At 33.8% G+C, this 18,229-nt stretch overlaps 1 protein-coding gene across 8 annotated transcripts in view; it reads right to left on the reverse strand.

The window, feature by feature from the left end:
* Positions 1-148: 148 nt before the first annotated feature.
* Positions 149-18,229, reverse strand: part of LOC145946180 (A disintegrin and metalloproteinase with thrombospondin motifs 9) — a 38,836-nt gene continuing 20,755 nt past the window's right edge. For 4 of the 8 annotated variants that reach the window (XM_083055683.1, XM_083055681.1, XM_083055682.1 and 1 more), the window contains 23 exons: positions 18,000-18,216; positions 17,659-17,842; positions 15,488-15,702; positions 15,004-15,156; positions 14,512-14,661; positions 13,764-13,915; positions 12,180-12,522; positions 11,970-12,058; positions 11,352-11,699; positions 11,044-11,210; positions 10,686-10,945; positions 10,092-10,476; positions 9,534-9,701; positions 9,255-9,407; positions 8,662-8,796; positions 8,369-8,539; positions 7,781-8,002; positions 7,041-7,232; positions 6,381-6,572; positions 5,522-5,847; positions 4,969-5,105; positions 4,257-4,450; positions 149-3,740 (listed from right to left, as the gene is read on the reverse strand). In XM_083055683.1, coding sequence (XP_082911809.1) covers positions 3,651-3,740; positions 4,257-4,450; positions 4,969-5,105; positions 5,522-5,847; positions 6,381-6,572; positions 7,041-7,232; positions 7,781-8,002; positions 8,369-8,539; positions 8,662-8,796; positions 9,255-9,407; positions 9,534-9,701; positions 10,092-10,476; positions 10,686-10,945; positions 11,044-11,210; positions 11,352-11,699; positions 11,970-12,058; positions 12,180-12,522; positions 13,764-13,915; positions 14,512-14,661; positions 15,004-15,156; positions 15,488-15,702; positions 17,659-17,842; positions 18,000-18,216 — 4,643 coding nt within the window. In that variant the 3' untranslated portion in view covers positions 149-3,650. Of the gene's footprint in view, positions 3,741-4,256; positions 4,451-4,968; positions 5,156-5,521; positions 5,848-6,380; positions 6,573-7,040; positions 7,233-7,780; positions 8,003-8,368; positions 8,540-8,661; positions 8,797-9,254; positions 9,408-9,533; positions 9,702-10,091; positions 10,477-10,685; positions 10,946-11,043; positions 11,211-11,351; positions 11,700-11,969; positions 12,059-12,179; positions 12,527-13,763; positions 13,916-14,511; positions 14,662-15,003; positions 15,157-15,487; positions 15,703-17,658; positions 17,843-17,999; positions 18,217-18,229 lie in introns of those variants that run through there. The other 4 variants (XM_083055684.1, XM_083055689.1, XM_083055686.1 and 1 more) reach the window with 4 other exon arrangements.

Raw genomic sequence — 18,229 nt, forward strand, 5'->3', positions numbered from 1 at the left:
TTCCAACTTTATTAAATTTGATTTAAAAACGTATCAAACGTTAAATTATCGAGAACAATCAGAAATATATATTTTATCGAATTCAACTTTTAACATTTTATATAATTTCTTTGCAAATAAACTTTAAATAATTCGATAAAAAAATTAATCTAGTTTGAAATTGACGCCGAGGGTGGCGTATATTACACGTGTTATCATCTATTTTACACTTGTCGAGTTATTTTTTCTAGTTTGCCAAGTCCCTTATTTCGAATTGTTATATATAATTATTCGAAAACTATTTTATATATCTCATGCCCTTTTTGCTCTTTGCTAAATTGATAACAGATAAAAAAAAACTAGAATATAAATAAAGAAGATCTAGTAGATCCAATCGCGAACCTATATACTTCTGTACATATTATTATTATGTAAAAGTACATGTGTTATTTTATGGCCAAAAATGCCCATCTAATAAATCTTTGAATACTTGTGACATTTTTGGCGTACATCATGATATATTGTGGTAAATATATAAAATTATAAAACAAGAAATTCTCACGTGTATTTAATTACTAAATAATAATCGATCAATTAGCTGCCTATATATAATAATATTAGATATAATAAATTCATGAAATAGAATGCCTCTTCTCATGCTAGAGATTACTTGTAAACTCTATAGCTTTGTCGTAAAGTTGAATTGAGAATGTTGCGATATTGTTCTATAATAAAATGTTATACATGCCTCGTCATAAATTGAAATTAAACGTACGTTTTGAAGAGCGTATATTTAGGACATACGCGAGATAATAACACTATTATTTTAATACGCAATCTATATTATACAAAACATTTCGATATTAATTTACCTATCAACAGATCGTTTATTGTCGCTATATTAGCTTCACTAATACGATTTAATACGAGAATTATTCAGTAAATATCGAACATTGCAATATTGTACGTATAACAATATCGACCCAGAGTGAGAAATGGTGGTGGAATCGCAACGCGTCGATTTGGTCGAATTGATGTCGATTCGACCAATCATTTATTCTCACTCTGGATCAAGTATCACGACTAATATCGTTAATTTTGGCACTTTTTAAAATGCTGGCTGAAAAATGCATTTATATACTCGCGCGTTACACTTTTATATATAATTATATAAAATTGCATAATTTCTGTCACATCTTATTATGCTACAATATGTGGCCAAGATTGTGGCAGATTACTCGTTATATAAACCTTAACGTGTGTGTGTGTGTTTATATGTGTACATGTTATATATATACATATATATACATATATATATATATATATATATATATATATATACATGTATATATATAATATAATATTAACTATGGCAGTCTGTCAAATACACATATATATTTATATACAGCCAACAGACAATTTTAATTATACAAAATGGCCAACTATAATGGACCAACATACACGCGCATTTAATATGACACAACTCTAACAAAATTAACAAAACTATTTATTATACTGATCAAAATCTTGTTGGCTGTTTAATAATATAAAAAAACTAATTGGCATCGACGACGTTAACAACGTTTCAAATGTTTGACGCCGATACGATAAAATACAATAAAAATTTCTTATCGCAATTTCGATTGGATGCACATGGTATACGCATTCACTCATATTTTTTGTATTCTATTTGGTAAATATAGAAAACTATACATGTGTGTGAGGAGGGCGTACTTATATATGGTGTACCAGTGTGCGTCCAATTGACGCTCGTCACTAATATAGAGACTTTACTCTATTAAATTACTTGTTAGTATAAATATTATATATATATTGGCCTTTGTACAAATTTCATAAATTTCCATGTCCATCAGAGTAATGTAATACATTATAATACGCACTCTGTAGCATGAAAACGGAATTCAAAACATACACACATGTTATACACATCTTCATTGTGCAATTGCAGATAAGAATACAGAGAATATATACACATGTTATTGCAAATAAATTTTACAAACTTTATCTACTTTCACTAATTGAATTGAATGAGCCAAATTCTCGTTTTAGCAACATAATAATCGCAATTTATACCATTTTCAAAACTACTTTAATATGCGTACACTGTGAATTATAATACTAGTAGATTTATTCGCCTTATATACTTGTATGCTAATAATTAATATGCGATCGACTACCTTTAATAAATAAAGACGAATAGCATTTTTCTTTCTACGAGCTACAAGTATAAAAGAAAAATATCCCCTACAGTTTGTTCAACAAATTTCGCAAGTTTTTTTTTACTTGCTTATATTGCACGCAAGAAATAAAATGTACATAAACTCGATCATACTTGTTTCTTTCTACCTGATGAAAGCTACACGCACAAGTCGTTAATTGTGTTTTTTTACAAGATCATGTTAAAATATTCTATTCGATAAAATATACCGAGATATTACTAAAAGTAAAAATAAAAAATATATATTATATATATATCGACTTTTTTTCTTTAATATTTCTTTTTTTTTAAATTGGTGGAGCATTATATAAAAAGATGGCAGTGAATCACAATAAAAGCAAACTGTAGGATCATAAAATTATCAAGAGAGCATAACATCAATCGTAAAATGTTTGTAGAATATATATATGCGCGCGCGCGCGCTAAGTGTCATCATTATCCATTATTTCAAGTTTGTGTATAAAATACATGTAATAATACAGAATAAGTTTTGATATTACATTATTATATCTGCTGAGAGTTCAATCTGCATGGAAACAAAATAATAAAAAATATTTCTAATTAAAAAGAGAAATTTCAAGAATATTTCAAAGAATAGAAAATATTTTTTTTTTCTTTTATCTTTTTTATCTCAAATCTTTTTACTTTTTGCTTACTTGTTAAGACATTATATTTTCTACAAACGCAGGACGATTATATACATTTGTAATTTGACACAAATATATATTTACATGATTAAATGCGCAGACACATTGCGTATTTTTTTCTATATATATTTTATAGTGATATAAATTCTTGATAAAGAGGGAGAAAACTATTGCAACTATATATAAGGATAATAGAATAAGAATGTTTTACTAGAAATTCTATGCATTCAAAACGCAATCATCCCATATGCTATGTCACAAACATTTGCTCTTATGCACGCATTCTCTATCGTAGATTATTTATAATAGAGCCTACACAAATTCGCGTCTTTAGAAAGCATATTATTGCGTTTACAAATCATCGCAGTAAACGCGCGCAATATACATGTTCGAAACAACATAGAGCAGGCTTTATAACGCAAAATGTTAATTTACATAATCGCACACACGTAATGGCAGTGATACTTGTACACATTGTGTGTTTTGTGTCATGTGCATTTCGTTATACCGCGGTTCGTAACTCGCCAATCCTCGAGTTTTGATATCGTTATCCGATATACGCATACATACATACATACATACATACATATACACATACATGCATACATACATATATACGTACATACATACGTATACATGTATATATAATTGCCGAAAGATGATACTAGGAAACTAATCGAGTTTAAAGCAAATCGGTGGTTAAATATATTAATATCACGGCTCACGTCGCGCGGGTTGTATAAAACAAATATAAATCTAGTACGAAAACTTGATGATGGCTGTGACTAGGGAGGTAATACATCCAGTTTTAGGCCTGTCTTCGGCTTACAAAAGCCGCAATAACCGCCGCACTTACCGAGAATTCGCTGATCATTCTAAATAACGTAAATATAATTCATTATATATTTATATATATGTGTACACAAGTATGAGAAATATCGAAAATTATATAAAAGCAAAAAAATATTCTGTGCTCTTTCAAGTAAAATTTTGGCTTTAATTGATGAAAAAATGTGACAATAACAAGACACAATATGCTAATATTTTCAGCGGGTTAAGTGAGAGAGATTATTTTTTTAATATTCATATATATATATGTGTGTTGAAAAAGGTCTAGTACGCGTATATAAACATGAAAGGTTTATGTCATTTTTGTGCAAATTTAAACAAAGTTATTTAAATCAATTATCTAGAAAAAAAAGATAAAACAAATTTCTTTTATGGAAAAATTATATTGGAAAAAATATATCGAGAGAGAAGGCCCCAACACACAATGACTGTGTGTTGATCAATAAAATCTATACATGTATACATGTACAGTAAAATTTCAAGTTTTGTTTTCACCTCATATGATATATATGTATATGGCAAACCTTTTCCCATTTACTTACGATTTTATTGATCGCGAAGAAAGCGCTCGAAGTTTCCGTAACCCATGTAACTGCTGGCGATAATCCTAAGGCGGTTCCTTTTAAATTGATGCTGAAACGTCCTTGCGGACAATCGGTAAGGCTATAACAATCACCGGCTTTGCCATACTCTACGCGTTTCATTCCTTTCGTCCACGAAAACGTGTAATCATTTGCTAAACAAAAGATTCAAATGTATATAAATATAAATATCAATTCTATATACATGAGATAATTTATTTTATGACCTATGCATATAGAGATACGAGTATGTATATATATATATATATATATATATATATATATATATATATATGGAAAGAAAATAACTTTCCACAAGAATATATATTTCGTTGCAAAAGTTTTGAAATAGCGCAAATTATACGTTGCGCACACTCTTATTCTGTGTTGTTGCAACACATTGTTATAAAAAGATTACAGCAACGTTGAGAAAATTTTTTTCTCTTTAAACATTAAATCGAATAATTCACATTATTTATATACATGTAATGAAACACATTATTGCACATATACATGTATATCATCCTGTAAAACTAGAATAACATTTTCATTCAAAAGATCTAATAGTGTGCGTGATTGTGTACGCAAATAATTCTCAAGTCAATGCGTATATTATATAAATATTCCCTTTTATACTAGAATAAAATCTTGTCTTAAAATTTTTGAAAATTACCTATAATGTAGAGTCTCGCAGGATCTATGCGTACTCTTTTAAACATTGTTCTGCCAGAGACTGTTCCCAATTCGGACACACAGTTGCAGCTATCATTCCTCAGACCATTAAACGGACATGTGTGTGGATTTTTCAACCTGATTTATATTAAATCATTAAAGAATGTCGCAGAGAGTTTATTGAATCGCTAGGAAAAGAATATTATAAAGAATATTTCGAGAATAAAATGCAATATAACAATTCATTATTCAAAATAAAGTGAAATATAATAGCAAAACAAAAGATATTTCGGATAAATGGATGATATACTGATAAATAATCTAGAATCTAGAGAGAGAGAGAGAGAGAGAGAGAGAGAGAGAGATAAAGAAAAAAGAATACAACAAAACACATATCTCTTTCTACATGGATTAATATATAAAAAAGAAAAAAATATGGATACAAAAATATAAGAACAATGCAGATTGTTGTATAAAAATGAATTGACGAAATCAAAGAATATATATGATATAATAATCTTTCGAATGAAAAGAAATATATATAGTTTACCAACCTTTTGTCGTAAATTTCTGCATAATTCTCCCCATCACCAGCTGGCAATGTCAGATATTCTCGTGGCTCGACGCTCGACATTCCATGACAATAAATTGTCATATTCCTACCGCCAATAAACAATGGATATTCATCGTCCGTAGTAGCTTTGAGTCGTTTCTGAATTTCAAGGCAAGTGACTGGCCCACATCTTTTTTGATTGCATTTACGCTTCCGTTGCGGTTTATAATCAACCGGACAGTGAAATCGCGCAACCTTTTTGCCCATTTCATCGTGACAATAAACTTTACGGATTTGTCGACCTTTCCGTCCGCAAGGATGGCTACACTGAAATAGATGAGAAAGAAAAAAAAGACATTGAAGATTGACTTTTCTTTCTCTCTGTCTCTTTCACAGACTTTTTAGATGAGACAGGATTTATTGAATTAAATAGAAAAAGACCAGATTCCATCTGGTTTTATAAAAATATAAAAAGTCCAAGCCATGATGCATACATACACATTATGAGACATAGTTATAATTTGTCATATTACTTGATATTTCTATAATTTTTTCTTGGATAAACAAGAATATCGATCATTTCTCTGAATGTGTAAATAAATCAATTTTTTGAAAAATTAACACTAAAATTATCTCTCTTTTCCTTAAAACTTTTAGTCTTGAATCACAAAAAGTTAATATACACACACACACAAGTTGTTTTCCATTATTTTTACTTCAATTACTAAAATTAATTGTAACATGAAAGATATATTGTACACATTTCTTTGGGAAAAACTATCTCTTTTTGCACTATAATTGCTATAATTGTACGCGATATAAAAATGTCCGTGCTTTAATGAAAACAAATATCTGCTCACTTTTCTCCATGTGCCAGCGACCCAATAATATTTATCGCTACACTCTCGTAGCTTACAAATCTGTTCCTCGGTCGGTTTTTGATCCATTGCACAACCTTCTGCTGTAGGAGTTGGATCGATCCATCCATAGCGATTCACTCGATGGCAAGTGACTAGACGATGTTGCATTCCTTCTCCACATTCCACCGAACACTTGAAAAAAACACAAACGCATTTATATTTATAACATGCGTAAAAAAAAAGCTTTAAAAAAAAACCAAGTTGCAAACACACATCTCGCACGAATAATGATCGCGAATGACGGGTCCCCCCATCGCGCATGCATCTTTCTATAATATATACATGTTCTAGTTCTATTGAAATATTTCTATATATTTCTACATATTTCCATTTCCTATACGCATATTCATCTTAATATTTCTTTCGATTAAAATCGATATAATAAGATCAATATATACAATTATTCTCTTTTGCTATTACATGTATACACAAACATGATCGTGTGCATGGAAAAAAAACTCGATTTTACCTAATGTTTTTACTCGCGTACGCATTTTTAATTTACAAAATTATATAATTGCGAAGGTCATGTGAAATTGAAATTAATCAGCAACAAAATCGGATATGATTGCAACGGTACGCTGGCAGGTTAGATGATACCTCCGACCAAGTTCCTTCTTGCCAGATATAGTCACAAGCAACGCGATGGCACAATCTCTGCGATTTTGGCTTGCGTAATTTCGATCTCGAGCATTGCTCGTCCTTAACGGGTATTTCCGGCCCATGACTGCCTCTTCTCATTGTACATTCCACTCTTCGCGTCTGAATCCCAGTACCGCACGATTTCGAACACTAGAAAATATTTCAATTCGGTATAAGCTAACAGCTACTAACTATAACTATACATATATATTCTCTATCGCGGTGATAACAAATTAGCACTACAAGAATTGCGACAACATTACGCGTTCAAATGTCAGTAGGATCCTGCCAAACGTTGTTGTTATTGTTGCATATCACATACGTCTATTCTTCACACTCTGACTTGGGTGTGTTTGAAATAAAAGTAACTTTTTTCCAATACACAATGCCCTCTGATGTGTGTCAACATTTTTTAAAACGCCTATCCTGATCTTTGATATTTTTGACATTGATTTTTTACATATACTATATATATATATATATAATATATTTAGCGACACTTTTAATTCACAATTTTATCACATTTTAATCACAAAAGAGCTTTATTGTTATATGACGTTTGATTCATTATCCGCGCGATCTAGTTTTATTTTTAGAGATATATTGAATACTATAGCAGGAAAATATAAAGAAACAAAAATATCTTCTTGTCATGTTATTTTTCTTTTATGACACTACTAATTAAATGCGTTACTCACAAAAGTCCAATTAGACATTTTCCATCTGCGGACAATGTTAGATTCCAAATTATTCTCCCTAATGTTTTTAGGATTAGTTTTGCAAGATTCTTTCTGACATCTCCGCACATATTTCGGTTGTTCATCGACGTGCAGACATTCCTCGTCTGGCAAAGTTTCGCCATGATGATTTTGGCAGCGAACTTGGCGATGCTGGAATCCATTACCGCACCCTACGTTGCACTAGACCCATTCGAAACGTAAAGCAAATTATTAATCGAGAATATATCATTATACACTAAATGTTCATTTATAATTTATATTATATTGTGCATACAAGAGAGATATTCCGTGTAAATAATTACACGCGCGCGCGCACAAAATATTTTTTTACAAGTTTATATTTAATTTTTTATACAACACGAGAAGCAATATCCGTAAAAAAATATTATTTGTCTAGCAAAGATTAATTATTTCTATCAAACCTAATGCCGCACGCACGCACGCACGCACGCACACACACACACCATTCTATAAACATTAAAAATATAGAACATTTTTATTTGCTTATATAATATTTAGAATAATTCTGTGAAATTGCTTCGATACCTCGCTCCAATCACCAGTATTCCAAGTTGGGCATAGATGACGATTGCATGCAATTTTGACCATTGGTTGTTGATTAGAGTCGCAATAATAATCGGGCGCGACTGCTCCCGTTTCTGAGGATATACACTTTACTATTCTACTCTTGTATCCAGCATTGCATTTTCGCGAACACTGTAAACACGTGAAAATGATAAATCTAGTAAAATAGCTATAAACTAGATATAAACAAATATATTTGAAAAACAAAAACAAAAACAAAAACAAATTTACGAATAAAATATAAATAGGCCCACCTCTCCATAAGATCCTACGTGCCATTTGTAACCCGAATGGAAAGTAATACCATTGCTATCAATTTCATTGTCCTGCTGCTGGAAGGGATCTTCGCGCGGGGGACTGGATGAATAAATAACGGGCGGCAGACTTACCTATATAGAAAACAGATAACGAAAACATTTTTCTCGTTTACAAGCATTATATATATAGATAACGAAAACATTTTTCTCGTTTACAAGCATTATATATTATATGAAGAAATTTCTAAAGGCTCTTCTATATTAAATATAAATATTTGGAAATAAATTGGCTACAAGTATATAGATTATAGATTATAAATGTACGCAAACAAATATCTTCAATTTTAAAGTAACGATAAACTCTTCGAGTCTGTTTCTATCTTGTACATTATAAACACTAATATATAGTTTCATTTTTTATTTTGTAAAGATTTATTATATTATTTTTGTTAATCTTATCATTACTATTATATTTACAATAGGCGTTATTTATATATTCTCGTGTCAGATATTTTTGTAATTCGCTACTTGTGTTATTATCAAAGGATTATCGTCGTCAACAAATAAATAAAAATAGACAAGCGACTTACGACACTGAGGCATGGTTTTAGCGTGCAAGCAATTAAAGTCTCCGGTTTCTCGGATATGGGACATTCGTCGTCGCTCGTCGTCGTCGTCGTACCATCGGCATTCTGGCAAATAACTTTTCTGCGCGATATTCCTTCGCCACATGTCACCGAACACTATATACACACGCAATAATAATAAAAGATTAAATTCAATCTAATAACTCGATAAATATAATTGATGAACGACTTTTTTTTTGGGCAGATAGGGAGGGTAAAACTGTCCAATATATAATACAATACCGGACTCCAGTCGCCGGCATGCCGCCACTGATAACAAGGACTAGCAGCGCAGATTTCTGTCGTTACGATTGGTGTAGTACCGCTACAAAAGGTACGCGGTACTACGCGATTCTCGACTTGGCACCAGGAGGCTCTATGCCGTTTTCCCACGCCACAAGTCACGGAACACTGTGTGCACAAGCAGGATATCATTTTATCGTAATATGTATTATATTGATTTCAAATTATTCAATAAACAGCATATACCGAATGGCAAAGGTATACGACACAACAGATGAGATTAATATCTCGAATAACACTATTTCTTAAAAAGAAAAAAAAAACAAAATTGTTTTAAAATACAAATTTATATTCCCTCTCTAAAGTAATACGTATCCCCCCCCCCCACCTGTCTCTAAAATTTTAATATTAAAATATATACATGTTCTTATATATTATATGAGATTAAAACATGTCGAAAGAAACATGGATAGATCATTATGTATATTATATTAGTGTCACCTTTACACACACGTGTATATATAATTTGGTTTTTTTGTTCTCCCTGTACGCACTTACCGGACTCCATTCTCCTAGATCCCATTTCGGACAAGCCTCTTGGCCGCATATTCTCTTGAGATGCTTTTCTTGCCTGGCGCAATTCTCGTCTCGTACCTGCCTCTCGTTCGAGTCTACGCATATCGCGCTTCTGAATTGTACACCGCCACCGCACGAGACACTACAGGCATTCCACTCATCGCTGTAACTCCAATGAGCGTCATCGCACGGGCCTACGCACGACTGATGCTCGCTTGGTTTTTCAATATGTAAGCATGCGTGCGCCGGTACAGGTCGCGGAGGATGAGACGGCGAGTCTAACAAGATTTGAACGCATCGCCAAGTAACAGTTCGCAAGCCTGGACCGCAATGATTCGAGCATTCGGACACAGAAATCATTTGCCACCTAAAAGTAGATTGATTTTTTAGATTAAGTGTGCTGTGTGTGTGTGTGTGCGCGCGCGTGTATGACTAGACTTCATTGTATATATGGCTAAAATTATAATGTATAATACGTAAAACATGATTGTGCGCTTATATCGAGATAAGCGCAATTAAAATCTTGACCAAAATTTAACATTTTCACGCGCGTTGCTTATTATATTATATACTTACTGCAGCATACAATATGCGTTACAAATCTGACTGTCTTCTTGCGGCTTTTCCTCGCCTCTGCAGTAATCGTCGTCGGCAGCGGGTACTTCGTCCTTGTGCTCGGTGCTCCTACATATACTTTTACGATATTTCATACCCTGGCACATTCGATTGCAAGTTGACCAATCGCTGAGCAACCACGTAAAGCTGTTTAGAATTTTTTTCGGTACAGTGTACTCGTATGTAATTTGCGGCGGATACACGTTCCCTACGGATAACACCTGGAATATATCAAATTTTCGCTTGAGAGTCACATCTCTGAATAAGCGCAATTTTCGGTCGAATGCAATGTAATTCTAAATGTAAATTTTAGACCTGCCTCTAAAATTAAATCGATGACAATAGGTCGGGAACTATTTAAACGTTCTACAACTGATTCTGGTCCGCTGTATTCGATGGTGACGCCTGGATGTACAACCACCTTACGATGCATTACCATAAAGTTGCCGTTTAGGATATATTCACCGTCTTCTCCAATTCGTAACGCTGTATGACAATATATATATATATATATATATATATTGTAATCGGTTTTCAATGATCGAATTGGAGTGCATTCCGCGCACAGGTATTGCACGATATTACACGACATGTATACATGAATTTTGATACACAGAAAAATCTTACCAAGATAATTACTGTCATTATGAGAGCCTAGCCATCCGTGTTGTCTAATGTCGATGTAGCTGCTACCGGCAGGTATTTTTGCTACTTTTGTATAACCGTATACACTAGCGTTGTAGGAGCCTGTGATTCTCTGACAAGTAGAGTTATCGCCTCTACAGACCCCACAAGTATCGAGCTCGGCCGTCGAATTCAAAACGTGATCGCATCCAGCCGGCTTGCATTGGCCGTTGACGCATATGTGAAAAGTATCGGGACCACAGGGTGTCCCGTCGATTACTTTATCACGTAACATGTAATACTGATTGCTCTCTACTTGGCAGTATAATTTGCAACGGTCTTGCGGCAGTACTGGAAAAAAACCAAGAGATACTCGAATTATTGTTACCATAAACCGGAATTGTTTTAGGAAACAGCACGATGAGGAACAGCACAAATATTGGAAAAATCTATAGATTCTTACCCTTATTAGATATATAGACTTGTTATTAATAATGCGATGGAGACAAAATGTTTCTCCAAATATATATTAATAATATAAATGATAGAAATGTTGTGCATATATATAAAATTATCTACCTTTTGTCGTAATTCGTATAAAGTATATAAATAATCGCTTACTTCTAGTATACTTTGCATGCCACTTGACATCCCTAGCGAGATTCTGAATGTTGAAATTGTTGTTGTCGAATTTCGAGCATTGTTGTTCTCTGTAAAAGGAAAAAAAATTATTTTGCATTCCTAGATTAACATAATTTTTCCAGTTTATGAGATGGCACACGCCTTGCGATACAATACAATATGGTAATAGCGCATTTAATAAAGTCATACCTAAAATCAGAACTGCCTGGTGGACAGTCTCTAGTGCCACAACTGCGGTATTTGACGCGCTCGCCGATGCAATAATTGCCGCCGTTCATCGGCGGCGGATTATCGCATTCGCGATACTTTCTCTTGATACCGCCGCCGCAAATCCGCGAGCATTCGCCGTATCTTCCCCATTCGCCCCATTGACCGTCCGCCGGTTCAAGATTCCTGCGCGAGACGCACTCGCCGCGATGACACCATTTGTCGACGCCACCGCAAGGTGTACCGTCGGCCCAGGGCATATGCTGGGTGTGACATTGCTGATGATGGTCCCACAGTGGCGCGGTGCACCACAGTCTCCTACACACTGCCTGGCCGGTAACCGCAACCAATTAAGCCTCCAATTTACTTTACAATTCCCAAGTCAAAATTATAAGCGTCGTGTTAAGTCGAAATCGATAAAAGTGATCAAATAAAAAAAACTCGTCAGAAACAAATCAAATTGTTTCAAGTTCGGAATATTCAAACGGGATCATTACTGATATACATCCAAGTCCCCCCCCCCCTCGCTCTCTCTTGCCGCGTTGTACAATTAATAATAAAATAATAAGATCGAGAGAGAGAGAGAGAGAGAGAGAGAGAGAGAGAGAGAGAGAGAGAGAGAGAGAGAGAGGAGAGAGACAGACAGAAATTTTGAATAATGCAAACGTCAAGAAAAAAAAAAAGAGTTTAAATAAAAATATATAATTTGCTCTTCTCGTTTCCTTGTTACAATACTCTATTTTTTTAAAATTATATAATTATTAAGGCTCCTGGGTGCTCACCGCGGCCATATTGGATCGTGACGTCAGAGGCGAGAAAGCACACGCTGAAAATTCTTAGGGTGCCGTCACATGGGGCGTAACTTGCGTAAGCGTAACCAGCGGATCGCCAATCACCGAGTTATTCCGATAGAGCCCTTCGTCGAGCTCTATCGGAATAACTCGGTGATTGGCGATCCGCTGGTTACGCTTACGCAAGTTACGCCCCATGTGACGGCACCCTTAGATGCCATTTTTTAATGAAAAGATATTTCGATTAAACAGCACTTCAGATGGCTTTAGCACACTCTTAAAAACTCCCGAAAACTATCCTTTTCCCTTTATAATCAAAATCAACATCTGTAAAATGATCGAGATATCAGACTTTGACATGCGGAATGACTGCGCATGTGCAAAGACCAGACGGACTGGGCTTCATAATATTACATTTTACAGCTGTTGATTAATTATAAAGGGGAAAGGATAGTTTTCGGGGTTTTTTAAGAGTGTGCTAAAGCCATCTGAAGTGCTGTTTCATCGAAATATTTTTTTATTTCGAAATGGCATCTAAGAAATTTTAGCGTGTGTTTTCTCGCCTCTGACGTCACGATTTCGACATGGTCAGAAAGGAGCCAGGAGCCTTAAAATATATCGTATCTCATTATCATACAAGTAAAGAGCGAATAATATTTGTAAAATATATCCAACAATATACAAAAAACGCGAGCGTGGGGGAGGCATTTCTACACAATTGCGCAATTACACATCTCGATCAGACGCGTAGAGAGAGAACGCGTTTTCGACTTACCATCACTCACCATGTGAGGACAGATTCTAGATCCTTGTCCAAAAACGAGTTCACACTGTTTATTTTCCGAATAATCCTCGCCAGGTAACCGACCATCCTGTCTTTCCATCGTTTTGCTTGGTTCGTCCAACAAACAATTGGCATATCCGGCTCTGAAACAAAAAGTTGTTACTCGATTAAAATATATATTTCCTGTATAGACTTTGTTGTGCGCGTTTGTTTTGCGCAAAGGGGACAGTAAACTGAACAGTTGAACGGTCGATTCACGCGCGTATATTGTGTTTGAGCGATACTTTATTATGACACCGCATATATAAACATACAAATATATATATATATATATATATATATATATATATATATATATATATATATAAGAGAATGCCCATGTGGCTTAGACTAATATATAGCTTATTATCGCTCTTACACCGATAAAATATTCACCAAACAATTTTATTTATTATTAACAGTTGATTTAATCGAGAAAGAGAGAAAGTTTCAGCTTACAAGTATAGAACGGCGCGCGGCCAATGCGACCATATATTATGGATTAAAGATTTAATTACACCGCTATATAAACAAAAAGATGGCGAAATGAACCTATAGCGACAAAACGCCAATATGATATTGCATATGCTATATCACAAACAGAGGTCAATTACTCTAACGATCTCTCTTTTCAGAATGTTCCAACGCGTCATTTATATAACCGATGAGTTGTATATTCCAATTAATGAGACTGACTCACTCGAGAAATTCGGTGACATAGTATCGAGAACACTTGGACCATTCCCAGGGAAAAGTATTATCATCCAGCATGCGGGACATGACGTTGTGTACACCCGAACGATTCCTGAAACCTGCGCATTTGGCATCGTCGTCGTGCGGCATGTTGAGCCTGTGTAATTCATTCCAAATAATATTTCTTTTAAATGGATGTTGAAACAAGAATAATTGTCATGCACAAAATCAAAAAAGAAAAAAATTTCCTAAGATTTAAAATTTATTTAATGTCCAGAAAAACACACATCTAATAAATAGTATTATTACAAGTCATGCATAGAAACACACACAAGACCTTGCGCAAAAGAGACGCGACATATCCTTTACTTTTTGAAAAAATCGCTCCATCATATACGCGTATACAGTATAATAAATGATACAATGTACACACAAGTTGCAAAGAACAAATAAATCGCAGTCACATATAAGACCGCGATGACTATTATATAATACTTACACGTGACCAATCTCGTGCGCGATGGTAAACGCCGCGGCTAATCCATTATCCTGTACGATGGCGCACGAAGATCCTGGCGAGCACATTCTACCCAGCTCAGCCAAGCCCAAAGTATCGCAACGTTTTTGACCCGGATTGTGGCATAAATTTTCTCTAAAAAAATTTATCTTTTATTCACACCCCAGTATGCATAAGCATTGAACTATAAACCTTTTGACAATTATTTTGTCAAAGTGTGAGAGATGTCCATAAATAAAAAAAAAGTCATCATTTGCAATTATCTATTATAACTTTGATATAAATCTCTTTATATAATTAGAAATCAAAAATTTCAAATTTTAATCGCTTATAATTAGCCACAAGATGTTATTGACTTTGTTTTACACGAGAAAAATAAAAATATCAAACGACAATTTGATGTCACATCTATCACATAAAAGAGAATGTATATATTTCTATAATACAGAGATTTTCTGATACAAACCTGGTTAAAAGAAGCGCAGCATCGTGATGTTCGGGCGAGGGTTCATCCGGATTGTTACGTTTCTGCCACTGGCAAAATTGTTTCAACATTTCGGCCGCCGCAATTCCGTCACTTCCGCTATGCTTGATACCAAATACCTCATCAGTCTTGATAATCTTCATCACAGCTATACTCACCGGATTGCCGATAGATTGGTCCTTGTAGATACGTGAAACCTATCCTTCCAAAAGGGGGTAAATATAGCAACATGTAATCGTATAATTCACAGTTCCATTATACTATGCGTATAAAAAAAAAAAATTGCACAATTTAATTAATTTAATTAAACTCCATGCATCTTTTCCTAATTTAATATTTTCAGTAAATTCTTCGACGCGCCTGCAGATTGCAGGCTTTTTTCTCTTAAATAAAAATATGATCTTTTTATGTAAATCATCTTTTTAAAATTGAAATTACGCTTATAATATATTTTTTACGACAAGTAATTACATTACATTTATGTCAACATTACATTATATTTTATGTCAACATTTAAAAATGGGTTTAATTTTTGATATTGTATATAGTATCATTGATATTTTAGTTTAATATATTAATATTTTGACTGTTATATATATATCGCCGTATACATATATATATATATATATATATATATATATATATATATATATATATACGACAAGTAATTACATTACATTTATGTCAACATTACATTATATTTTATGTCAACATTTAAAAATGGATTTATGCATATGTGTATACCTGTGTATATATGTACGAGTATGGGTATAACAATAAATGTAATGTAATTACTTGTCGTAAAAAATATATTATAAGCGTAATTTCAATTTAAAAAAAAAGATAGAAATAATATATACATTTTGCAACTGTATGAAAGTATGCGAATGCAGCTGGTGCAGAAAAAAATTTTGATAATCGATAAAGATTAACAAAATACGAAAATGTCAAAAATTATACCTACAAAAAAGTCGCACTCAAATCGCACTTTTAGAGAAATGAGAGAAACAAAAACATGATATTATAAAATAGATTGATATAACACGGCTAAAAAACGCGCAATTTATGATGGTTGACATGGTGCGAACATGAAGCATTATTTTCAATCTTGTTTACTTTTTCATTCATAAAGAAATCATGAATCTTAAAGTCAATTAATAGTTATTGAGAAATAGAGAGAGGATTTAATCATATTGAATGAATGAGGAGCGTGGGTTCGTGAAAGCAAACTCCTCGCAGGATGTTGCCCTCGCGCAAGGTAAGGTGTGGCCTTCGCGTGGGATACATAACTGTGGCGTAGCGTATACTCGATAATGACCCCGCTATGATGAGGCTAATTGTCGAATTACATCGAACGAATATTTGCTATTTCCTTTCTTTTCCTCTTTCTTTGTATGTGTGTGTTTTTTTTATGACTACGTTTTTTCAGCAAAAATTTATTTCGCAATTACAAGGTCATTTTGCGTGTTTTTCGTTTTCCATTTTTTGATAAAAGATAAACAATGCTGTTTTGTGTTGCCATTGATCCTTATCGATGCATTTGAAAATTGTCGTCCGTTCAACAATATATAGTGTTTGTCTCAATTTATTGTCGCATGTTTTTTTTAAATTGCAATATAATTCTCTGCCTCCACAATTTAGAGATTTATCTTTTCTTAACTGTGATATAGTGGGAAATTATCACATTTTAATTTTTAACATGGCATGTCTGTGCAATAAAACTTTAAAAAATTAATATCCTCAAGTAAGGTCCACACTTTCTTGGAATCACAACTAATTATATTTTTATCAATTTTTTTCTTTCCCGAAATTCACATTCTATAAATGTTTGTTAGAAACTCTTTCAAACGTAAACTATAGAAATACTCGAGTATTTTTATTATCGAAAAAATCTATTCCAAATTCATTAAAGACTGAACAGTTATTAAAAAGAGAAAGAGAGGGAAAGAGAGATTGAGAAAAAAAGAGCTGAGATTTTGCGGGACCATCCTAATATATACTGAATCGTGTTACTAATCGTGTAATCTTTCGTGAAAAGAATCAAGGAAATGCGTCTATAATTGCGAGATATTACCATAGAAACTTTACGAGATTCGAAATTGATATATTTTATCAGAAATTATATATATTCAAGGATGATATATTATACCCACCGTGCTCATTAGGACAAGAATGTAATTGACTAAACCGCTGCCATGGTATTCCACCATTTTCGCATCCGCCACCACCATAATCTCAATAAAATATTCACGCGGTAAAGCTCGCCGTGGTCTCCATGTTACGAAAGAATCCAAGTCCATTTTTGGGTCTCGAGTGTACTCCTCCTCGTTCTGATGGCTGCGTTTACATTACACATTATAAAACTTGAGATTGATGTAATGTATAAATACATGAAATATAAATGCGTTTACGCACGCACGACACACACACACACACACACACACACACACACACACACACACACACACACACACACACACTCGTGTCTCTATACCTGTCATCGTAATCCACCTTGTGGAAAAAATCCAGACGGTGCTCGTCGTCGTCGCTCTGTTCTGCGAATCGCTCGTATTCCTGCTGCTCTTCTTGCTTTCGTTGTAGCGATGCGGTTTTTCGCGTCGATCTACGTTCTCGCGAACGCGCTCCGACATCAACTTTATGAGCAAAAATATCGTCCGTTAACGAGGCGGGTCTATCGTCCGACTCGTAATCTGTAATGTATCA

The sequence above is a fragment of the Prenolepis imparis genome, unplaced genomic scaffold, assembly GCF_030444845.1.
Source record: "Prenolepis imparis isolate NDT839.2.m4 unplaced genomic scaffold, iyPreImpa1.0 SCAF_15, whole genome shotgun sequence".
Lineage (NCBI taxonomy): Eukaryota > Metazoa > Arthropoda > Insecta > Hymenoptera > Formicidae > Prenolepis > Prenolepis imparis.